At 37.1% G+C, this 26,215-nt stretch overlaps 1 protein-coding gene across 1 annotated transcript; it reads left to right on the forward strand.

Moving 5' to 3' along the window:
* The first annotated feature begins 9,209 nt into the window (after nt 1-9,209).
* On the forward strand, nt 9,210-24,734 carry LOC101749664 (protein-glutamine gamma-glutamyltransferase 5-like). The gene is made up of 13 exons (XM_015282441.3): nt 9,210-9,317; nt 11,794-11,973; nt 12,273-12,515; nt 13,448-13,566; nt 14,015-14,143; nt 14,370-14,547; nt 15,477-15,609; nt 16,575-16,678; nt 16,786-17,028; nt 18,498-18,824; nt 19,804-19,961; nt 20,228-20,361; nt 21,302-24,734. The coding sequence occupies exons 1-13, from the start codon at nt 9,311-9,313 to the stop codon at nt 22,965-22,967; spliced, it is 3,621 nt and encodes a 1,206-aa protein (XP_015137927.2). The 5' UTR covers nt 9,210-9,310; the 3' UTR covers nt 22,968-24,734.
* The last annotated feature ends 1,481 nt before the right edge of the window (nt 24,735-26,215 follow it).

The raw sequence follows: 26,215 nt of genomic DNA on the forward strand, positions 1-26,215 counted from the left end.
AATGCCTTAACACATTATTATTCTAATCTTGTTTCATATCTTTTTATAAAATTTTACTGAGCTGTTGTTTAAATTATATTGCTGTGGAGCATTATCACTTTTAGAGTTTTTATATCATGAGTTTCAGGCATCTCACCTTTGGAATTTCTTCAAAGTGAGCAGTAACTTTCTTCAGGGATACGTATGAACTTGCTTCATCATGATGAGGTTGATGGAAATATGTGTTGCTTTGTGTCTTAACATGCCTGTGGTTTTCTTCATGCACTGTATTGGTTAACAAATGCAAAGCCAGACCTATATTATTGCTTTCAGGAAGAAAAACAAATGCTTGTAAGAGGAATCACTTTAAAGATTTTTCATCTTCATTCATACTTTAAAATAAAATAAAATAAAATAAAATAAAAATTGGCCAAAGTAATTAAAAAGAAGGAAATATCTTTTCTTATTTTAATTAAACAGTGGTCTCCTTTTCCAATGCAGTGGAGCAGTGATAAAAGCCAGAGAATCTTTCTCATTCTTCTTGCAATCAGTTCTCACTAGCACACAAGTATTAAAAAGTGATCTGGTTAGAAAAAAAAGAAGCTGGCTAGGATTTTTAGTTCCAGAGATAGGTACTTACATGCCTGGGCTCTTAGGTGTTGGTTTAAATTATTATGACAGATACATGGCTACTTTTGTTTCGTAGGAAGTTTTTTGCTCCACATGAAAAGGATAGTCTAATTCAGAGATGTTTTTCTCAATTAAAAAAGGGAGAGGAACATAGATGATTTTTCTTTAGATAATACCAATAATAAAATACAAGATAAATTAGATGAATTCATTTTCTTCCCCAAAGAAGCATGAAGAAATTTAACTTTTGCTTCCTCACATTTTCTCTTAGGAAGGAAGAAGACTGAGTTTGGAACTGGTGCACAAGGCTGATGACAGCCTCTATCCACACCCTTTGCCATTTTCCTTTTAATGAATTTCTCTTTGAATGATCATTAGCTGTAAAGGAAAAAATGTTTCCATAAGCATACAAGACATCCAGGCTCATATCCCTAATTACTATTCTTTGGAAAGATGACAGCACATTTCACTGTAATTATAGCTCAGCTGGATGTGTTCTTATGAAAAAAGGACTCATTTTGGATTATTGTAAAAGATGTTAGCATGGCGTTCTCTAACGCATGGTATGTGAAACCAACAAAGAATAGACTTGATATTCTTACTCATTTCTAAGGAGAGCAAAATTATTTGCAATGGATCTCATGAATATTTATATTGCTTTTACATAAACTGAGAAACTTGATGTTTTTAAAAAAATAAACCATATTGAAAGAGGGATATTAGGCAAAGATACTACTGAAGACAGCTGGTTAGCTGAAAAGACAGCAAACCAAGTCTTTAGCTTCTGTAACTTTAACAAGCAAGGAATCCACACTTGTATGTAGAAAGCTAGCCCGAAGCATTTCAGTGAGTCCTTAAAGTACAGTCCTATTTAGACCAGAAAAACTGGAAAGTGCTGCTTGAAATATGGGTGTGTAGATATCTCCTTGCTTATTTTCATGATGCAATTGTTATTCCACTTTTTTTTTTTTTTTCTTTTACTGGGTTATTGAAGTATTTTTCACTATTCTGATAAAGTGCTCAGATAAAAGCTATGAACTGGATTTCTCTCTCTGTAACAGCTGAAATTTGGGAGATTAGTGCACTTAGAAATTTATTAAAACAACTATAAAAGTATAGGAAAGCAGACCATCTCTCTTACTTTCTGCTGAAAACAATTTCATAAATGAATAATTCAGTATTATGATTTTTTATTCAGATGTGTTAGGTGAAGAAGTTGTGTAAATGCAATGGGAAACAGTACTCAGATGGTCATATCTGAATCACTGGTGTTTGTGGTTAAAAGAATACAGTCCTATGCCAATTTTCAGGACAAATCAAAGCATGGCTATATTAAGCAGGCATCTTACTTTAGTTTTAATATCTAAAATTCCTTCTAGTGAACATAATGACATTATCTACTGCATCCTGCTAATTAAATACAAAACCCCCAAACCAACTATCAACTTTTCAACTTTCTACCATGCTTTGAAAACATGAATGGATTTTGAACGAAGAGTAACTACCCAATGTTTTGCCAAAACACTTGCACTACATGTACTACAGCTTTCCTACATATATTGCTTCTGATTCTAAGTTGAGCTAAGGTAATTCCATATGCTATGATATCTTCTTATCTTATGTTCTTATGTTACTTGTTATAAGTAACACTTATATAGCTTTTATAGAAAATGTTTAAGATTTTGCTTAGTAAGTCTTTATAGGTATAAACTAAAATGTATATAAAAACTGATTGGAGAAAAGATAAAATACTATGGAATTGTCTTGTTAAAAATCAGATAGTAGTAGCTGCTCTGTGTCAAGGTACTAAATGACACATCAAGGATCATCTTGCCAAAAGGTAGAGATCTCAAACAAAATCAAGATTTTATTTATTTAATTATTTATTTATTGAAGGAAAGAAAGCCTTTTAGCTCAGGAGTCTCTGGTAAATGGAGATCGAAGCCTTCAAACAAAAGTGTTGGTGTTTATACCTGTGGATGTGCAGCTGTGTTTGTAAAGAAGTTGGAACTATTTGCTGTATCATTTTCATGAGTTATGTGCAACGTGCTTCTTACAGGAGCTGGAAACACATAGTGCTTCATGTCTGTATGCTGTCCTGGCTTGTTTTTGACCAACACTGCCATTAGTGTTTGACCAGAGTTCCTTATGACATGGTAATGAACTAATGGCAAAAATATATTAAAAGAACAAAATTTGTGCTGGGTGAGCAAGAAAAAGTGGAATAGAGCCTGTTATATGTACAAAACCAATCCACAAAGACAGTTCCAGCATCTGAGAGCAGCAGTTGTCTTCAGCTTACACCCTGCCTGCCCTCCACCTCAACCAGCACTTCCAGCAACACGTCCTGCTCCAGCACCTTTCATTCTGTATCTTGCTCTGTACCTCTACTCCTGCAAAGGAAGTTCCATGGTTCACTAAAACCTGTTCGTAATCCACCGTTGTTAAGGCTCTGAAAGCTCATGCAAATGTCATTAGAGCCATGCCACTGCATGACATTCCAGCAAATGTGTTAGTTTGTACACCCAAAATTTCTGTCTATTAACTCCTGAATGAGTAGAGAAATCACTAGCTGGAAATGATCTGAAATATATGTGTGTCTTTACACCACTCCCCATCCCCCAAAAATGTATTTGTAGTATTGAAGCCTACAAAGAAAACAGTAATATTTCTCAGTGAAGAAAGAGTGTGTGTCTGTATTTAAATGTACATATATATATATGTATATGTATAAAATAAAGTAATTTGGGTTTGCATCTCCTACCCATGGGGTCTTCCTTACTCTTTGTAAACAATACTATCTTCTATATTTACCATATTTTGTAAATGTGGAAGATATACTGTATAGGTATTTGAAACTGGACAAAGAATTTTAAGAATCTCTTCCTGTTAATTTTAACTCTTGGTTCTTTCACTCTCAGGTGCTTAAAATAAAACAAAAAAACCCTACATTTTTTAAACCTCACAATGAATAATTCATGGGAAATCTTAGAAATCTTGAAAAGACCACGTAAGACAGTTACTGAACTCAGGTGGTTAGAGCCAGAATATCTCTTTTTGTTCCTGTTTTTAAGATTAGACATTCCCCAAGTGAAAATGAAAGATGATTTTATTGTAAATATTTCCTTTCTTTTTAATTCTTTTTATTTTTTTTTATTTTTTTTATTTTTTATTCTGTCCTATGCTTTGGGATCCTGAGGTCCAGATCTTACACAAAGAAACTTTAAAGGAAAATCTAGGAAAAATCATTACAGGACAAAATGCATTTTTTATACAGCAAAGGGACTTCATTAAAAGTTGAACACTTAATTTAAGAAGCAGAATAGGAGCCAGCTTATGTTTTCCATAATAAGACAAAACCTCCCCTCTCTGTTTTATTCTTTGCATTTGCACTGTTCAAACTGAATCTTTTTCCACTAAACATTACTTGTCCAGACAAAAGATCCATATCTCCTTCATTGCTTGGCAATTAGACTTGTAGGTTATAATCACAGGCCTGTGATTTTTAGTTTTCTCTATGTGAGAAAGTTACTGTGCACTGAGCTGGGGTTGGAATTTACAGTACTACTCTTATTCCACTTCAGTTTTTAACACAGTTGTTAGAAAAACTCATTTGAAAGTGAGTTCAGTGTACTCAACCTGAGAAATAACTGAATTATAAATTCCAGTTTCAGTATGTAATTTTTTTTTAAAATAGACTTGTTTGTTTCAGTTTGTGCAATGTTCACAGTTTTTTCTGTAAAGTTAACCCGGTCACCATTGCTACTGTTATTAAAGTACATGTTAAAAGAACCAATTAAAAAAAAACAAACAAAAACAACTATGGAAGTACTACAGAGTGAAGGTTAAGAAGAGAAATCAGGTCTGTGGTATGACTCAAGCTAGTATTTTAGCTTGGCTCTTTTAAATATGATGACACGATGTCTTAAACACAAATGATGTTGTTTCTTCCTCTTATTAAGTGCACCTTCTAATTGCTTGACCTTTTCATGTTCTGCATGTACTTAACATTGTAGATGTGTGTGCTACACAACAACATTGTGGATACTGGGCAAAAACATCCTATCAAATGAAGCAAAGGTAGTGGCTGACAATCAGCATAAGCCCAGGATAAGGCTAAGATGGGAGAGAGCAAACATCTTCAACACAATGCAGGGCAAGTCATAGTATCATTAAGGCTGGAAAAGACTGCAATGATCATCTAGTCCAGCTGTCCACCTATCACCAATACTGTCCACTAAACAATGTCACCCAGTGTCACATCTACGCGTTTCTTGAACATCTCCAGGGACGATGACTCCACCACTGCCCTAGGCAGCCTCTTCCAGAGCCTCACCAGTCTGAGATTTTCCCTAAACCCAGCCTGAACCTTCCCTGTCGCAAACTTGAGGCCATTCCCTCTCATCCTATCACCTTTACCTGAGGGAAGAGGCCAACCCCCACCTCACCACAACCTCCTTTCAGGCTGCTGTAGAGGACAATAACATCTCCCTTGTGCCTTCTCCAGACTGATCAATTCCAGTTCCCTCAGCTGCTCCTCGTAAGACTTGTTTTCCAGACCCTTCACAGCTATGTTGCCCTTCTTTGGACATGCTCCAGGGCCTCAATGTCTTTCTCGCAGTGAGGAACTTCTGCAAACCAGCTCAGGTGGGAGCTGCCTTGAAGAAGTTCTTGGTTTCTCCATATGAGGACTGGCGGTTTTGTTATTTCAGAAACCACCTATAATTATTTAATGCTTCTAATTTCCTCCAGCTTTTCAAAAGACAAAGCTGCTGTGTGCATCTTAAAACACACTGGCTTCTTGTCTAGGGCTTCATTTGAAGCATTTCTTCCTCCTAATTCATCTATAAATAGAATGTTGTAATACTTGTTCACACACAACACAGTAGCAGCCAGTGTTTTCAGGTTCTTTAATGAAAGGGACCCTCATCTCAAATTGATACATGATTTTTAAGAAACTTGTGGGTGTGTGCTATTATAGAGTTCATGTTCTTTACAGATTACTGCCCTTGCAATATGAAGCTTCTAAAGATCAGATCTACTCTATGTTGATTCCTAACAAATTTGTGCTTATTCTAGGGTTACCTTATGGTATCCAATTGTTTTTCTCCCCATTCCCTTTCTCAAATATTCTTGAAGTCTTGGCGACAAATACCGATGTCAGTTAATTACTTCCTCAAATATTCCTATTTGGCAGGTAGCATTTTCTTCCATCACTTATTTCTGAAAAGGTGTACATTTATTAATAAGGTGAACTTCATTATTAACTAGGTGGACACCTTATAAATGAGGTAATCAAATGAATACAACTGTAAGGCTAATGCAGTACAGTGAACTTTAGGGCCATGTACTGACCTGTCCCTTGGCTGAGTAGCTAAAATATCTTTTAACCACTGTAGTTACCCCAGTATCCCACTGGATGACACTTTCATCAAAACACTTTAATCACAATTTGCATGTATTCTGATTCTTCCCTTTATCCACTGTCAGCTGTCATTTTCTATTCCTTTTTCTTGAAAGGATGTCTTAGATACTCGATTGCTGTGACTTCACTCTTGTGCTCAAATATGTTAATGACGCTGTGAAACTGCATCAGTGCTATTCACAGGTGATCCTTCTGTGACTGCAATGCCCTCTTCTTCAATTCTTGCTTTTTCCTAGTGGCATAATCGGCAATTGAAAGCAGTGAAGATTCCTGAGCCATAGCAAGCACACCACTTGACTTTTTCAGTGCTCAGCATGCCATTCTACCATAATGCATGTCATATATTTTTGAAACTATTATAAAAGACAAGTGCAGTCCATTCTATGTTAAGTAGCAATTACTCCATGTATTAAGAAATCCTCTCAAAACCATAAAAGTATAGATACTTGAACAGAGCCTAGATGTTTAAAGAAATTTAATAGCAACTTCCTGAAATTAAGCTATTTAGACTAAAACCTCATTAATGTTCTATTAATTTGTAGAATTTCCAGGCCTGCATCAAGCCTACCGGCTTCTTTGTGCATTTCAGGAGGCTGTTGGATGTAACATAAAAAACTGTAGTGATGTGGAGAGGACAACTTGCATGAAGGGAAAGACATGGAAGCAAAGAGAAAAAACATACTGTCCTGGGACTAATGGACTGTCGGAATTAGCTTGGTGCTCCTCGCTGCTGGGCAGGGAGGGAAGCTGTTTCTGTTCAGGAGGAGACTCAGCTCCCTGAGAAGTCAGCAATTAGGGCACATCAACTATTTAGAGAGACCATAAGCTGGGTGGCAAAACCTTTCTGTAATACATATCACTATTTCCTGTTAGTGTTCAGTCTCCCACAGCCCTTTCTTTAGGTCAGTAGCCCTGCTGCCTTGATGATCTCGCTCCGACTCATTTGATGCAGGGCTTGGAAGGCAAGAGGGATAAGAATAGACTGAGAGCACCTAGATAGCGAGTATGCTATGATTTTCTCCCTTGTTAAAGTTTCTTACTCTAGGCACTTGGGACTCAAGTGTGAGTGAGAGGACCAACCAGTACGATAGCTGTGAGCTGGCAGTAGCAATTGGATGCCTTTGCAAGTACAAATAGGCAGGAGCCTGGGCATCTGGGAGACTGATATTGGGCTGGGTATCTGTCCAGAGATTCTTCAGAGACAGATAGGCACCAAAGCAGCTTCAAGGATCCAAGCAAGCATACTTACTACAGTTAGTGACTCATGTCTGTACAGAAAGTGTTCAGCTTCTGATTCAGTCTTTTATTATTTTAAACTCTTAATTAAATCTCTTTGAACCTACAGGTGCAACAACTTAGTGAAGCTTATTTGTTTTCTTTTATTTGTCACAGGCTTTCATCTACCAAAAAAATTTAGGCAGGTGATTGAACTACTAGAGGTATTTGAGGGGATTCTAATATAGTTTTGGAATCTGTAACAGCTTTGGACATTTTTTTTGTTTATATGCCTGGGACTATTATTTTGTCATCTGAAAAGATGCATCAAGATCAGTTTTTCTGGTAAATAGACCATAGTATAGTTATACATTTTAAAGTAGATCCTCAAGGAAGGACTGGACCACTTCTATTCCTATTTTACTTGTTGATTTAAAATTGATTACGTGTTTACATCTATAATATGTTCTAATATAACTAAATAATGTCTTATATAATAGTGTTGTTTTTTTTGTCAAATGACAAATATTAAGAAAAAGATATTTGGTATTGCTATAACATTTTTGAGATCTGTACTGTTTAATGAAAGAAATATTAAGCATTCACATATATTATCATAGCTGCCAAATGTTATACATTTCAAATATGAGGACATTGACTATTATATTCACTTAGTAATGAATCAGTCGTAACAATTTCAACCACTCCTGTCCAGAACCACTGCTGGTTCACAGATTCTTTGCTATAGGTTCTGTGAAATTATTTCACCATACGTGAGCTTAAGTTATGCTTACTAAGTTGTTTCATGGTAAGTTAGGCTGTTTCATTGTACAATTTCTTAAGGAACTGACTAGAGTCCAGGCAGTTGTCCAAATCACCAAACTTCAGTCATTCTGTCATATTGAATATCGTATAATATATCAAGTAATTGTTCTTTGTTTGTTTGTTTTAAATTCAAATCAGCATAACATCATCTGGAGGGATTGTAGTGGTATCTCATGGATTTAATTTTCTGAGTAAAAGGCATAAGAAGGATAAGAGACAATTGTTACAAATGCTCGTTCTTATTTTAGTAGAGGAAATTTGAAGCCATCTCTCCTGTTTGCAAGCTGATGTCCACACCACTGAGTAAGCAGAGAGAGCACTCATGTAGTTGTTTTGTATTCTGGTATTAAATATGTCTGGGATGTAAATAAAACAATTTACTTTGTATCAAAATATGTAAATGTTTTCTGTTCACGGAAACTTTTGGAAAGCCTCAAATGGTTTTCAGAACTTTTGGGGAAGAAAGGAGTAAAGGAAAAAGCTGAGAAACTGTCTGTGTGCTTTCACATAAATATGCACAAAGTGTAAATAAATTCTGTAACTTTTGGATTAAACTTTAATGTCCATTTCAAAAACATTTAATGAAGCTCCTCTGTTTCTTTTACAGTTTGCTGGAAAAGTTTGTAACCGTTTATTATACTGTGATCTCCACTTAGAGGTAGTGTACCCAGACTTTCTGGAAGCTGAGATTTTTGCTTATATTATAATAAAAATGTCCACTGGAGGTTTAATGAAGAGAGTTTAAATTCTGCTTGAGTCCAATATTCTTCACTGTTTTCCTATGGTTGTCTGAAGGTACCTGGCTACTAGGTGCTGAGACTTACAGGAACTGTGAATGGCTAAAAATAACGGCTTGTGCTGAAATGTGTTCAGAATCACCCTGGCCTTGAAATACTTTTGAGACCCCCCCAGTTGTGAGATGTTGAGAGTTCCATGCTACAGGTGAGGTACAAAGATCTCTCCTTCCCTTCAGCCACAGGACTCTCCCTAATAATGCTGGAAGTGAAAATGAATCATTTATGAGCATCAGTAGACACATGGGTGGAGCCTCTTTGTAAACTGGTATTTTGTTGATGCAATATGTGTGACAGCCTTTTAGTTGTGAATATAAATGTTACTGAGAGGAAATTAGGTTGGTTCGCAGAGGAGATCAGACGGACTTTGCAGTGCTTCTTGCTGAGGAGCAGGTACCTCTGTCACTGCTGCGCTTCAGATACCAGTACATGTAGAAGGAAAATGGAAGGTGAGTGCTTAAAAACTTTACTATCACTTGACTCAGGACTGAGAATGGAAATAATTAAATAGTCAGGTGTAGGTATATAATAAAAAGTGTACTTACTGCTATATGGAATCAAGCCAAGAAAATACTTCTATGGTTTAGACTTCTTTTATTTGTGAACTTAGAAAGAAAAGAGCAACTGCTGGGAAAAGAAGGAAAAAATAATAATAATAATTAAAAAAAACAAGCACTTTTTCAAAACATAGAAACTCTTCTTTAAAAAAAAAAAAAAAAGGAAAAAGTTATGGAGAAAAACTAGTGAAACAGCCATCTCTGAGGATGAAAAAAAGTGTATTTTACTTCCAGCATAAAACACAGCGTTCTAGTTTCCAGTACTCTTGTGCTAGGATTAACTATTTCACAAAGTTTACCTGAAGTACAATTTCTGGAATTAGTGCCAAATATGAACTGATAGAGAGAGCTGGGTGACAGGTATTAAAGGTAGGGTTTCTATCATAGAACGAAAACCCATACGAGAAGTGAATTTGATTAGTCTTTAGTATTTTCTCTGAGCTGACTTTGCTAAAGAAGGCTCCTTTGTGATCCATTCGTGATAATTAACTCTGATAAGTAACCTGTGGGCTGACTTTAGACAGCATCCTTGGGAAACATGTAATATCTCAGTTCCCTGATGTTCCAGTTTATCTGGATTCATGAGTCAGTGAAATGTAGTTGTCTTGTTCTATAAAATCCTCCAGAGGATGGGTGAGGATCTACTAGGTTCTTTTAGTCAGCATTCATGACCACAGGAATTCATCATGTGTGCTGTAAGCACTTCTAATCTTTTCTGTTCAACCAGAACACTTTGCTAATGAGACAACTCTCATTAAGATACAAGATTTTCAGTGATTCTATTACTCTTTCTTGTTCAGCAGGTATGATGCACTCATGCACCATAATGACGCAATGTGTTTCCCTGTGGGTGTTTTTTTGTCATTGTTTGGGGTTTTTTGAAGTGTTTTTTTTTTTCTTTTTTTTTTCCTCATTTGTTTTGGATAGTGTGCATGCTTTCACTTTGGTAATGCCCATGTTGCTTTCTCTGTTGATCTTTGCTGAAGAGCTAATTGACCAATTCAGTATCAAAGTCAGTGGTGAATGAAATATTTAATGATTTTGTTTCAAGGAAAAAAATATTTTTTTTCTCCCCCAGATCTTCCTTCCCCAATTCATTTCAATTATGACTTACTTCAGGATGTGATGCTGAGAAATCCCACTGGCTTATGTTAGAAGTACCCATGTTCCATGGGCTTAGCTTTAAGTCTTCTTGTATGTGAATACACCCTTGATTCCATGTGGGAAAAATGAGTTTCCCCTACATAACAACAGTCTGTTTGACTTAGTCCCAGTTAAGCTAGAGAAGTTAGTTTGGTTGTTCTGCAAGTTCAGCAGACCAAACTTTACCTTTCAGAATTAAAATAGTATCCAAGTCTTTGTAGTTCAGTGAGCTCAATTTCCAAAACTGTTGAGAATTTTTGGCTCCCCTTGTCTCCAATTAGACTGAAGCATTTTTGAAAATAACATGTTCTATGTAAATAAGTAAAAATGAATGTTGCCACCCATCCTTCTGGCACCAGATGATAATTAAACCTAGAAAATGACTGATATCCAGACAGGATGCCTGAGGTGGGCGATGCAAGATTTTTGTCAAGGCAATCATAGCATTTGAGACAGGCTGTCAGTAATTTTTAAAAATAATAATTTGTGAATATCTCCTTCTCCATTCATTTCCTCAATGATATCTCAATTTGGGTAATAAAATTCAAACTTTTTATGATTCAGAAAAATATTGTTAGATATGCATGCCCATTCAATATTATTTGAAACTCGAGGGTGATATTTATTCATATTTTTTTTCATAATTGATTTGGAATGCCATTTAAGCTTTCAAACACATGCATTTCTGATTTTCATTTATTCAGTTTACTTTATTATTTTATTATTTGTATAAATGCCAACTCTCAACTGATGGCATGCAAAAAAAGTTTCCTACTTAGCTGTGGTCGAAATATAATTATTTTAGAAGACAGGATATTGTCATTTAGTGAGACTACTACAATACAAAACCAATCTTTTGAGTAGAGATACAAAAAGTGTCCTTTGACATAAGTTATTTATAAAGTACAGAGGTGCTATGGAAAAGAAGTGAAACTTGTAGCACAGCTTTATAAATCAAAGCATTATACAAGTTTCTACCTGCAAGCACAGGAAACGGTGAACTTCTAAGGATACTTTTATGATTGTGTATCTCATTACATAGTTTTGCAGTGTTGCTGAAATTTGAACAAACTCTTTACTGATTTTTTTTTTTTTATCAAAGCTATTATCTCTTTCATCTTTATCTCCCATTTCACACAATCTCAACCTCATCCTGTGATGAGGTCATCACCAGATCACCTCACTTGTCAGTTTTTTCCTTTATGTTTCTTTCTCCATCTTGCAGTCATTGAACTTGGAGATGTTAACCTGAACTGTCCTTCCAACTGCCAAATTCATAACACCCATTTCTTCGGAACTGACAGACAGATAATAAGGAGAGGGCAAGCCTTTAATTTCTATGCAAGTTTCCATAATCGGGAATGGGATGACTCCGTGGATCAGGCTACTTTCACCGTGGAGACAGGTAGTCACTTCCAAAATCTCTGTAGGTTTTCTCAGTCATATTCTGCTAAGTAATATTTACCATAGTCTTCAGTGATAAATACTATCGGCTCATTCATCTTCTATGTGAGCAGCCTACTGTCCTCTAGCTCAGGCAGTACTTCTACCATGTAAAGTTTTCTCATTCTATATGAAAGTAACAAGTGAAAAAGATGTTCACTCTTGGGAGTTTTGCATTGCAAATGAATGCTAAACAAATTACTTGTCTTTTACATGTGCTTTGTTTACCCTGATTGAAGTTGTTTTTATTTTCCTGAAAAGGCCTCAGACCCTGCGAGTCAAATGAGACGAAATGTACCTTCCCAATGGGTAGATGTTTAGATCAGACTTGCTGGAGTGCTTCCTACAAAACTCACCAGCCAAAATGCATCAACATCAGTGTGTTTCCTCCCTCCAATGCCTGCATTGGCCGTTACATTCTCAACATGCAAATCACTTCTTGTGGTCACACATACCAGCGATGTCTTGGAGATTTTTATGTCCTTTTTAACCCTTGGTGCGCAGGTGAGAAATCCTGTGATACTGAGGTAGTTTTAAGAAAAATGCTAGTGCTAAGTAAAAATGTTGAAAATACGAATTACTTAAGTGGTGAATAAGAGATAAAGTCACAGAAAGCATAGGAAACAGAGCAATTTACTTTGCTGTAGTTTTTGTTTGGTTGTTTGTTTGTTTCTCTTCTGAATCTTCAAAGTTGTCTCAAGCCAGTGTTTTGATTTAGCTTCTTAGTGGCATCAGAGATGTAGTATAATTTTGTTTTCTCCACTTTTATGATAGCTTGGCAGGAAAAGAGGCAATGTGTACATTTTTTACTTTTTACCTTTTTTACCTTTTTTACTTTTTACCTTTTTTACTGTGCAGGTGACTGGAGCATTGACATAGGTTGCCCAGATAGGGTGTAAAGTCTCCCTCCTCAGAGATATTCAAAAGCCATCTAGACACAGTTTTAGGTAACCAGCTCTACTTGACCCTTGTTAAGCAGAGAGTTGGTCCAGATACTCCCCAGAGGTCCCTTGCAATCTCATCCACTCTGTGATTCTCTGAATTCTGTGATATCACCACACAATAATACAATACAAATACGAATGAAATTCTGTAAGTCCAGTCTGAGTGGCAACAACCCATAGAATTTGTAGAACTGTGCCAAAATATATACATGGCTAATATTTACATTGTCCATTGATTTGATCAGAATTAGATACCCAACTCTAACTGCACAGTGCTTGACTCCTAGAACTGCTTAGTATGAAGAAAATTTGCAAGTCTGTAATTTGGATGTATCACAGAAGAGTGACACCTAATAAAGGGAAAATAAAGAAGTAAATAAAAATGAATTGAACAGGATTTAAAGTATATGTTTAAAACAAATAGGAAAAGAAAGAACTTCCAGTGAAATAGATATAGAAGAGCTAAAAAAGAACCTATTGCATCTTTTCCAGATGACCCTGTATACCTGGACAATCAGGCCCAAAGAGAAGAATATATTCTCAATGAACATGGCATACTGTATGAAGGAGTTCATAAGCATATTACCTCTAGACCATGGCACTTTGGACAGGTACATTTTTAAGATTTGTTCAGAAGCAGCCATCCATATATGTACAAATGAAGTGTTATCTATGGTTTTTCAGATATATATGCTATATTGTGTGCAAAATGTTGTTAGGATGAGTCCAGAATATACAAGAGTGGAACAAAACTTCTAAGAATGTTGCTATAGCCAAAACAACTGCAAGGATGCCTTGGAAAAAGAGAAGCAGAAAATTGTGCATATGAATGAAAAATGATTCCATTATTTAAAAATATTAGTTAATTAGTTAAAAATTAGTAGATTAGTTAAAAATAAGCAAAAATAATATGATTTTTAAAAGAGATTGTACTTGAAATTCCTTCAAGTATTTGAGTTTAGAAGATGACACTGGAGACGAGAAGGCAAAGACTGCAGTACTGACCAGAAAGATACCTTTTCAATGTTAGAATGCCATGTCTGTCTTATCTTTTGGCAGTTTGAAGATGGGATTCTGGACATCTGCTTGAAGATTTTAGACATGGGTGCAAGTTATCATCATGGTTCTGATCGAGACCATTGTTGGCGCAATGATCCTGTGCATGTCAGCATGGTGGTAAACCACATGGTAAGAACTAGTGGTGCAAGATCTCTGAATAGATATGATCTCACTGCATTTTTTTAATAGATAAATTGCACTATAATCTAACACAGTAAGGAAAGTTCTTTTTTTGTGCTTAGATGTACAGGAAAAATTAACTTGTAACATTGATCTTTGATATTTCTGTGAGATGCTTACAGTGTGAAGAGATCACCCAGTATTTGAAAAGATTGCTTTTCTTTTCTCTCTCTAGATAAGCAGCCATACCACTAACAGTATCATGAAGATTCCAGAAAATAATGATTACCTGAAAGGAACAAAACCATTTTCCTGGAATGGAAGCGTCCCTATTCTTCAGCAGTGGTACAATGGTAGATGCAGACCTGTCAGATATGGGTACTGTGGATCTCTCGCTTCTGTAATGTGCACAGGTATTTTTCAGCCTGCTTTTACCTATCTATCCAAAATGGGAGAAAGAAAACTGGGATCAGAAAACTCTGATCCCCAAAACTACTGCAAGCATACTATTCATAAGCGTTTTACTAAAAATGAAATTGAGTATTTTTTCTTCCTTTGATATGGAATGGATGCCTTCGTAGTGTTTATTATCAACCTGCTGCTTTCGTATAAACTGTGAAGACTAAAAAAAGTGATACTGTCTTTTCTTGGACCCTTATGCAAAGTAACTCACTACTGTATCTTTTATTAGAACATGGAGCAAATACAGCTTCATGGAAGCAAAAATTTATCCTTCAAAGAGGTTTGAGGGATGACTAAAAACACAAATTATGAACAAGAATAAGACCTCTAGCACTGCCTCCTACAAAACATGAAAGCAGTAAGCTACAGTCTTCTTATGCTACAAAGGAGGAGGTAACGGTGAACTATAAGATAAAGATGAAAAAAAACCCAAAACATTACACTATCTGGTTACTGAACCTGTTTCTACAATGATGAAAACTAGGTTGATGCTCTACAGACAAATCTATAAACAATACACTCTGTTTGCCATAGGTATGGAAATTTTTAACTGGTGTTTTATTAATGCAGGATCTGAAATTATTTCTGAATTTAAAGCAGTCTGGTGTTTTTTGTTTTGTTTTGTTTTGTTTTGTTTGTTTGCTTGTTTTGTTCATTTTTTATATGGAAGGGTAATAAGCCATTCCTTCCTGGTAGGCTCTTTTCAAATTACTTTTCAGACACTAAAAAGAAGTTTTGAAAACAGAATCACTACATCACAAATATTACCTCCTATGTATTGTGTTTATATGATGGCAAAGTAGAATATGGGAAAAACATTTATGAAATAAGTAAAGGCATTACTACTTATAATGACTTATGAAAACTTTTTTCCTTACAGTGATGAGGTGTTTGGGAATTCCAAGTCGTGTTGTCACAAACTTCTGTTTTCCATGCTCAAATGAGAATCCTCTTGGTATCAATGAGATTTTTGACTGTACAGGAAAAAATCTCTGTGGCAAGGACAAGCTATGGTAAGCAAGAAATAAATAATGAGCTCCTTTGGTTTTGTCAAAATCTAAGTGATAGAAAGACTAGTGTAAATCAACCAGTTCAGAGTATCTATTTCTTTGATGTGGCATAGCTGATCATTTCCTATCAATGCATATCAAAAGTGTACTGAAGAGATACACTTTTGAGAATTGATGCTACTTGCTTATACTTTCAGCTGAAACAAGAAGCCATCTCTCTTAGTAGCCGTAAAAATACGAAGGAGATCATGAAACGGAAATTGTAATCTTTAGTCGCAATCACTTAGTTGAGATTTAAGTTGTCTTTCTGAGGTTTCCTATTGTGGATTGCTTCATTCTTGTTAATGTTTTGATTCATGTTCATGTAACTATGACATAATCATTCAATACAACAGAATTTCTTTCCACCCTTGGCCTGCATGTTCATAGTTTAACTGCACTAGAATTTTGCTTGTATCTAAGTTTTATCCATAAGAACGTTTAGTGGGTTTTTTATTTTTGACCTTTCGCATGTGAAAAAGACAAGATCAAACTGAAATGCCAAAGTAGTGAGGATCCCATTTTAGCAGTTAAATCTTAAGGATTTATTCTTTGTTAATCTATTAAAAAGTCTAGGACAGGGTGTGCTTTTTCTCTCTAGAATCAGACAGAAAACAATAGGAGAATAGACTAATTAAACAAAAGAACTATGCTGCTACATTATAAAAAGAAAAAAAGACAAGAAAAAAGGAAAAGGGCTATAAAAAGATTGTTTTGCAAGCAGATCTGCAGGTTCTTGGTACAGATTTTCATTCTTAGGTATATAAAGAAAAACAAATAACTCTTGTCCCCTGATGTCATTAATAGTGTTAAGGCAGAACTGTTAAGTTGCTTAAAAGATTCTCTCTGATATGGTTTTCCTCCATAGCAAAACATTGAAAATAATGACCCTAGAGATGTTTTTAATTCTGTGTTCCTACATTCTACAGGCGGTACCACTGTTGGAATGAATCTTGGATGGCTCGTAGAGATCTAAATCAATGCTGTGGTGATTGGCAGTGTCTGGATCCCACACCTTTGGAAACAGGCAGAGGTAACTGAAAATTTGATATAATTGTCAGCTTTCCATCAGCTTGTATTTCTGAGTTTTTGTACAACTCAAGTTACATCCTGTTATAATATTTCTATTTGCTGGCTTAGGCTCAGCTTGCAGTGGTCCTACTTGGGTTCGAAGCATCAGAGAAGGAGACCTGGACTTGGACTATGATGGTCATTCCATGTTTTCTCGGCTGAACTCAAACTATGCTGGATGGCTTTCTCAAAATAATGCCAAAAAAACAAAAGTTTTCTGTGACGCTTGGCCATGTGGACAACAACTAATCACAAAGAGTGTTGGCAGTGAGCAATTTGAAGATATCACCGGGAATTACAAGTATGAGCTAGGTATGATGAAAGGTCATTAATGGGGTTAGAGGATATTTATAATGCTATTCAAACAAAATTACCAGTGTAATTTGTACTGTGTTAAAATGAGTAGAGCTATCTAAAACTATTTATTTATTTATTAACTTATTGAGAAAGTGGAAGGTGTCTTTCTCTTCATATAATATCTAAGCATATTTAGATGAATAAAACAAAACAAATAGCAGTTGCTTTAATTTAATCCCATTGCTCTTGTGCACATGCTTTGGTCTCACCTGTATTCTAATTTTGAATATTAGCGGATTTTAGATTATCTAAATGACTTAAATTCTTTTAACACCAGGATTAACTTATTCCTTGTTGCCTCTTGTACTACCTCTATCAGGAATTACACCCATTCTAAATTCATGTATTATAATGGTGTCCTACTGTTAATACTTTTTGTCCACTGATTACTGATTTTCATTTTCCAATTGTAGGGAAGAGTTCAACCAGCAAAATTGCTGACAGGAATGTAGAGCAGATATGATTGTAAAAGCACAAGTTTTGTTTTATGAGAAAGGAACAAGAAACCACACTTGATAATGTCTTTATTGGAATTGTGTATTTCATGTTTTGAGAGAGATGGTAGCATTTCATACTTACTGTACCACTTACAAAGAGATAACCTTTGAATTTTGCACTCTGCATTTTGAGATTTACATTGCCATTTTGAAATGTAGTGAATGAAAGTATAATACATATTACGATTTTTTCTGAAATATTTATATAGGCCATTCCAGAAGTAATGCCTTCTATTTATTTCCATGGAAATTACAACAGATACAAAGAGCATAATAACACTGTTTGAGAGAGCAAGTCCTCAGCTGCAAAACACTGCTTTTCAACATAGTCACCACCATTAGCTATGCATTTTCACCATCAATGAACAAGACCCCGCATGCCACACTTGTAAGAATATGCATGGCTGTATGAATATGGCTTGAATTTCACATTGTTGTCGTTACTGTTGAAACATGCCCCCACCACCTCACTGTGCACATATCCACTGTTTGTTCTCCATAAACACTGAATATCAATGGGTACCATTTTTTTCTGCATTGAGAAATTCAGTGACGCACCTTTGCTTCACACGCACTTCCACATCATATACCATTTTGTTGGACTGCCCCTCAGCTGCCATCTCTCACACGGCAACAAAATATAACAGGATATTGGTGGGAAGGTTCAACCTCTACTCCATGCCACCAACATTCACCTCCGACATTGTGGGCTAACATCATAAAACAGGAAGCATTACTTTCGGAGCAGCCCTCAACACTTCTGTGAATTCAGACTACTGTATTTTGTGGTTTCACTTTCTGTTGCATTTTTTTCTGTGCCAGACCACTACATTATGTTTCAGGAAAGAGAAGGAATACATTTAATTATATTTATTATTTAGGCAGATATGACTTCCAGTAGACTCATTATCATATATCTGTCAACAGGTTCTGTGAAAAGCAAAGAAGCCTATTACCGAGCTTACAGAAGAATTCACCCAGGGTACTGCAATGCTTCCAACTGTCATATAGACAGAGAGTTATCATCTCTGAAAAACCCATTTTTGAGTGATAGCGGTATTAACACAAGACTAAAGATGGCTAACTGCCCAATGTATGGTGAAGATGTCCAACTGCACTGGCTGCTTGAAAATTTGCGTAGTGAACCCAAAAACCTTAAGTTTAATTTGTGTGCACAGATAATAACATACAATGGTTGCCCAATGGATCAGTTTTGGAAAGACAGTGTGACCGTTGCATTAGGTCCAAGGGAAGGTAAGAAGGTGGATTTGTCTACTGTTCTTTTGTCCTCTCTTCTTTTCTAGAGACAGATAGCGTCCTTTTAGGATTAGTGGAGACTTCTTAACGCTGGTGAGAAATGAAATTAATATGACGTTAAATACTGACAGCCAAATTGTCTTTAGAGCAATCAATTATGAATCACTACTACATATAGAGTAACAGGCTAGAGTAACAGGCTAATTGTAGTCTTTGCCTAATTTCTCAAGGTTTAAAGATACTGATGATCATTTAAAAATGTTTTAAGTTCAAATCTAGATAATATATTCAACACAAAAAATGAAGATGTTGCGTTTATAATAGGTTTATCATAAACGGGGACTTGGATCTTGATGATATTTGAGGTCCATTCCAACCTAAGGTATTCTATGATTTTATGATTCTAAAAGCAATTGATTTCCTTTGGCCAGAAGATATTAGCCAGAGTAAAACATGTAATTTGAGCACTGACTTGATTATTTCCAGACACGCTGGGTGCTGGGGAGTGCAAATTTATGTCACAGCATAAACAGTTGTTTCAACAGTTATCTCTTCTTTTTTTTACAATGAAGAAAAACTCTTTTACTTAAGTCACTTATCACTTATCACTATAAGAAGTTTTGTTCCTGATATTTATATTCTCCTTTATCAATCTCTAATTTGCCTATATTCCAATTACTGCTTTAAGAATTACATTGGAATTAAAGTTCCAAAATTTAAATAAGAAAAAACATTTCCTTGTAACTGCACTAGTATAGTTATAGTAATTAAAAAGAGTGCAGCTATACGTTGAAAGCAGCAATGTATCATCCTAAGCCAGGAAAATTTATGTCTGATTTCAAAAATGCTGCAACAACTTAATTTTTAATTAAACTATTGTCATTGCTACTTAAACTTTATGAGAAAGGAAAGTACAAATATTAGCCAAATTATTATCATTATTATTAATAATAATAACAATAATCTTTTTCTGCAGTGAAAAAAATTCCACTGTGTGTATCATATAGTCAATATGGACCTTACCTCAGTGATCACAACATTATGAAAGTGGTTGCTGTCTCAGATCCAGAGTGTGGAGAAGTTCTGATGGTGAGCAGGGATATCGTGATTAACAGGCCACCAGTTATTGTTAAGGTAAAGAACTTTAATTGTGAGCTTTGTGACCTAAGGAACATTTAGGGATTTTTATTGTCCACTTCCTACATATAATGCAGAAAAATTTAGAACTTTCTTGATTCTTTTGTTTTTTAGCAGGATCACTGTGATTTTATATTAACTTAGAGTGATGTCTAGAGAAAGAAGGGGGAATAATCTCTGCTTTTGCTCTCATTTATTTAACTTAATACTAATTTTGTTACGATTAATATATATATATATATATATATTTTTCTTTTAACTAGCTATTGAGCCAGCCCAGGCTGAAAGTACCATGTACAGCAGAGATCTCCTTCTGCAATCCACTCCAGGAAGATATGAAGAACTGCATAATGACTTTAGAAGGCTGTGGTTTATTCAAAGAGCCAATGACCATTGAGTAAGATCATCAGTTATTTAAACTGGGGTAATATTAAGAGTTGACTTAGGTCAGCAGATTTTTGAGGAAGATGACAGTTCTTACATTTTTGATGTGTAGGACCTGAACAGGACTATATGCTCCTTACTACTTTGAGACTCCATTAGAAACTTCACTCCTCTTGAAATGAATGGAGTATTTAGAGTTAGTAATATATATTGCTGCTTCATCTTAACTATGATTTAATCTGTGCAAGTTAAAAATTTCTATCTGAAGGGGAATGCAGTGTTTTCTTCATAAGTAATTTTAGCTATGTACCCCAACCCTTATAATACCACTGAGTTTACAAAGAACTCCTCTAAATATTCATGAACTCATATCACATATGTAAACAATTAGAAAAAGACAGTGAAAAATAGCAATGTGCATTCTAAGTTCACAACCTGTTAATCAGAGGAAACTGCAGATTTCCAGTATGCTCTAACATCCTAGGAAGAGGAGCTGTTCATTAATATGCATTGCTCCTCTTCATGACAAGGACAACTGACAGAAGTATGACTAGTTTCAAGGAGAAGCAATTAGGAATTCTTCTCACTGAATGATAATGAACTCAATGCCACAGAGCTCCCTGATCTAGCTCAGATGACTGGAAAAGGGAAGGAGCAAATATATCTTTGAGGTAGAAGGGTACTATGTTTTTGAAGAATTTAAGAAAGTTACATATTCACAGAAAGTATAATGAATGGGCTTACAGCTCCAGAACTGACTATGGGAGTTTTCCATGGGTAGAAGTAACCAATCCTATTTTGAGACAGAAGGAAATGGCTACTGTTCTATTCAGAATGACTTTTGGGGAGCAACTGGTCATAGCAAATCAGAGCTAATAATGCGAGGTTATCTTCAAGCACTTCAGGTCTTTGAGCTTCCTACGGTCCTAATTCTTTCCCTCTTGTTGGTACAGTTTGGGAACGCTGGCTTCCAATCAGCAGGCACGGACCATCGTGGAGTTCACACCATACAGGCTGGGAAGCCACCGGCTCCTAGCCAACCTTGGATGCCACAAGTTTGCCTACTGCAAAGGATGTGCCAAGGCCGAAGTGTGTAACCATGTGGGGCAGAATGGCTCCCTCCCTGTGAACCAGAATGGATCAGTGCCAGTCTGTGAGAACGGGTCCCTGCCTGTTAATGGCTCTGGGGTGGCCCCTGCAGGGGACCCTGGACTCAATTCCACATGTGAATACATATGTATCCCTGTGTACAACCCAAACTGCAACCCTGGGGGGCCACCTGTTTTCGACTTCGTGTACCTTCCTGCAGGCCACCCCTTATGCAACTCCATTGGCAATCCAGGCTTCAACCCAAACTTCAACGCTATATTTGATCCTGGGTGTGATCCTGGCTTTCGTGTTATATGCGAGACTGTGCCTCCTGCTACGTGTACCCAGATGCCTCCAACCGTGTACAGCTCGATGCCTGTCACAACATCCAACCCTGCAGGCCCCCCTGTGCCTCATGTGGTGTTTGAAACAGGGTCTGCTCCTACACACCAGCCTGGAGGCGGAGGGGGGCCCATGCCTTATTCTGTCTCTGTCCCAGCAAACAATGCGGTGAGTGCCCTGCTGACCCACTTCATGGCTGGCTCCAGTCCTACCACAGCAACCCAAGGGATTCCCACCCACCTGTCATCACACCCTGTGTGCCCTCCAGTCGCTCATGCTGTCAGCAGTTCCATGCCACCACCCGCAGCCATTTCAGTGCCTGCGGCCTCCCTCTCTCATGTTGTTTGTGGCTCTGCACCCTCTCCCATTGCCCAGCCTCTCTGCAGCTCAATGGCCCCTCTACCACCGCAGCCCCTGAGCACCCCAGTAGCCCATGCTGTGTGCTCCCCAGCCCCTTGCCCTGCAGCTTCCCCATTGCCCCGTGCTGCACGTAGCTCTACCCCTGCAGGGCTGCACCTGGCTGGCTCTCCAGCTCCCCGCCCTGTGGGACCCCCAGCAGCCCATTCACTGTGCTCCCCAGCCTCCCGTCCTGTGGGACCCCCGGCAGCCCACTCACTGTGCTCCCCTGCCTCCATCTCAGTGGGAGCTACAGGAGTCCGCTCTGCAAGCTCACCTGCCCCTTGCCCCGAAGACTCATCGGCCACCTGCTACACGTCCCCCCCAACTCCTCAGCCTCTGGCAGCCGCCACTGCCCGCTCCCTCTGCAACCCTGCCTCTCACTCCATCTCCCGGGTCGTTTGCACCCCAGGGTCTCGCTCAGTCTGTGGCCCTCAATGGGGCCCTTCCTGTAACACCACCACCACCACTCGCTCAGGCTCCCTCTCCGTGTGGCCTCCAACTTCCCGCTCAACATGGAACCTCACGGGGCGCTCAGGCTACATTCCCTTCTCCCGCGGCTCCTACAACACACTCTCAGGCCCTCCCTATAGTTCCTTGTCTCGATCCTTCAACACCTTGTCCCGCTCAGCCTACAACACCCTGCCCCGCTCTACCTCTCCCTCTGCCTACGCCACCCTGCCGCGCTCCAGTTCACGCCCAACTGGCAGTGCTCTGACCCGCTCCGGGACCCACACCCCTTGGAGCCCCAACAGGAGCACTCTCTCCTACTTCAAACGCAAATACCTGTAATTGAGAGCAACCTTCTGGGGAAGAACCAAAGCAAGTGAACTACCGCCTGCATGCAGGTGCTTTGACAAAAGGTTAGAAATAGGATGATGGAGAGCTGCCTGCATAGTCCTGAATATTTACCCTCGTGATTGAGATGCATTGGAAAGCAGGTGGCTAGCCAACAGCCAAGAGGTGCATTTGATGCAATGTCCATTTGCCTTGAGATGTGGTCCAGTGGAACTGACAAATGAATGTGCTCTCCCCTGGAACCCCAGTGACAACGGTAGCGCAGTGCAGGTAATTGGACTAGATTGCTCAGTCAGGCTCTTTTATAAATGATCTGCTTTCACTCTCTTCTTGATTTCCTGCACAGTGTATTTCTCAGATCTCCCTGGGCTACAGCCCTCTTAGCAAATCTGTCTCCCTGCATAAGATGCACTTTCCTTAGAGTTCTGCTATCACAGCAATGGTTGCAGAGCCACCTGCCCAACACCCCTTGGCTCTCCAGCCCTGATATTGCCTTGATTCAGGTCAGTTCTGCATGCACTCAAACTTCCTTAGTTTTGAGGTAATGAGAACTGTGGGAGTACTACAACTACAACTAACAACTCAATTTTTGCAAATAAATGAAAGTGTTCATGAAAACAAACAAACAAACAAACAAACAAACAAACAGGCAATTACAATAGATTTGGTATTACTATTCTAGATATATAACTGGTTCAGTATCAGGAAGAAAGGCCAGAGTAGAAAAGCTCAATTAATGTCTAATGCCAATTTATTGGCTTTCACAGCTGTTTTTTGTACAGCATATCCAAAATTTTTCTCTTATATAATGGGAAGCTCATGGGAAATGCTCTAATTTCCCATTTAAGCTCATGGGAAATGCTCTAATTTCAAGCCTGTGCTTTCATGATTCAGTACAGCTGGGAAACTTTTGTTGACAGACCAAAATTAGAGAAGGAGGCATCCTTTCTTTCCAACACTCAGCCCTCCCAAATGAACAATTAAAAGAAAGAAAATGTATTAGAACTTCTTTGGTTAATTGGTATGATTTCAATGCTAACCTTCTCCCACTTTTTCTAGAATCAAAATAACATACTGTCATAAAAGAAGTGTCCCAAATTTTACCTTTCCTTTGTCTGTTCCTCACAAGAGCTTTGGGTTTGCTGACATATCTCCCATCCCTCCATTGTTTTCCTCTAGTGCTCCATTATTTTTAGTAGCAAACTTTAGTGGGGTCTTTTGGTAAAATAATTTTGCTGGTGCTGCAGAATTTTCAGTAATGTAGCGATAGTATCTCAGTAGTACTACTGTAGTTCACCCACCTATGCTTCGTGATGAGATTGAGCTATGGGAATTTTGAAAAGACGTGGTGTCAGATGCTAGCTATGAATGTACCAGCTGTGTCAATTACTTAATAATTCTGAGTATGGTAGAGGTCTTTGCCTGGAAACTGTACTGCAGTGATCACAGTCCTGTGACTTGTTTTTTACGCAATTTCAGTAGTTTCTATTGGGTATTTGCTGACAATACATTTGCCTGACAATAAAAATAGAAATTTAGAAAGAAAAAAGAAACAAATGTAATTGTCTTCTTGGTGTTTGGTTGCTTTTTGTTTTGTTGTTGTTTTCTTGTAATATCTCTTCAGACTTGGGGGAAAATTTCTCCAGATGCAATTCAGCGTGAAATCTTCTTCCCACTCTGTCCTTTTTCTTCATGTCAAGTCTGAAATAAAGACTGCAAAATAGGTTCTAAAGTTAAAATAAATTCTTACTTTACCTGAAATACTCGATCTGGTATTTAGAGAAATAAACAAACAAACAATAAAAACAAACAAACAAACAAACAAACAAAAAAAACCAGCCATCTTCAGTAAAGCTTTCAGCATTTAGATGCTGCATGATTTTTCCCTTTGCTTTTATGATCCGCAAAACTTGTCATCCAGAGTAGTGCCAAACTGAATAAAACAAGGTGTAAGAATTTGGTTTTTCATTCTAACAGTAATTCACAATTACATCATTATGGAACACTATTTCACATTTGTTTTCCTAGTCATGTTTAAGTGATCTTTAAATTCTTCTCCAACCTGAGCAACTCTATGATTCTATGATTCTTATTTTTCTCATTTATAAGAAGGAGCATGAATCCACGTGCCAGGAATTCCAAAGATTTGTTCCCAGCCTTCCAATGTCACTGGAATTTTCAATGTTTATAAACTTTACACCCCAACCCTTTTTGCTATACATGACAAACCACATTGTTTAGGAAAATATATCAAGTTCATTATAACTAGAGCCACAGAAGATAACAGAAATCCTTCAAAGTTCAAAATGATTCTAATACTTACAAAATTATCTACAGTGTGTTAGTAATAGGCTTTAGTCTCCTAGGAAAGTCAGTTTCACTGCTACATTCTATTCAGGGAAAGAACAAAACAAACAAACAAAATATACCAAAAACTAAATTAACAGTCTTCTGCAATGCAGTGTGGTAGATAAAGCTCTAGTGAATAGGAATGATAGCTATCATCCTCAGATATTGAACACAGTAAGAATAGCTTTCAAATATTCAGGAGAACATTTCTAATTTTAAACTCAAGTCAGACATGTTTTATTTAAATGCTTGAGCAAAATTTATTCACTTGTTTTTAGGCCAGTGTCGGAAATTCTATTTCCTACACATTATTGTAGTTGGCCCATCTATGTTTTAGGAGTAATGGAATTTATTCTTGTGCAAAACTAAAGTAGGATTGTAAATCTAGAGTTTGATAATTTTCAGTTTTCAATCCTAACAGTTCATTAGACTTCTACAAATCCTTTTTTTTTGTTGTTTGTTTGTTTGTTTTAAGATGAGAAGTTATGAAGATTTAGCTGTTCCAAACTTTAAATGCTTAACATTTGTGCCTTTTTGACATTTGCTGGTGACAAACCATAAAATGCTGGAGTGAAATGTGATTTCTTTTATAGATTCCATTACTTGCAACAAAATATTGAAATTTATAACTCAATGGACCAATTTCCTACTGAGCATTAGCTATAGACATAAATCAGATTTGATATATTGCATCAGACAAGAAGATTAAATTAGGGAAACACTATATTCATTTTACTTAGTGCTAAAAGCAAACAAAATCTTTTAGAACATATATGCCGTGAAGTGTGTAAAAATATACAAATGAAAGATGCTGATGAGGAAAAGATGTGAGAATATTCAAAATGCAAAAGAAAGTGAAATTTTTTAATTCTCTTTTTGCTAAGCAGAAAGTT

Source organism: Gallus gallus, chromosome 2 (assembly GCF_016699485.2).
Source record: "Gallus gallus isolate bGalGal1 chromosome 2, bGalGal1.mat.broiler.GRCg7b, whole genome shotgun sequence".
NCBI classification, from domain to species: domain Eukaryota; kingdom Metazoa; phylum Chordata; class Aves; order Galliformes; family Phasianidae; genus Gallus; species Gallus gallus.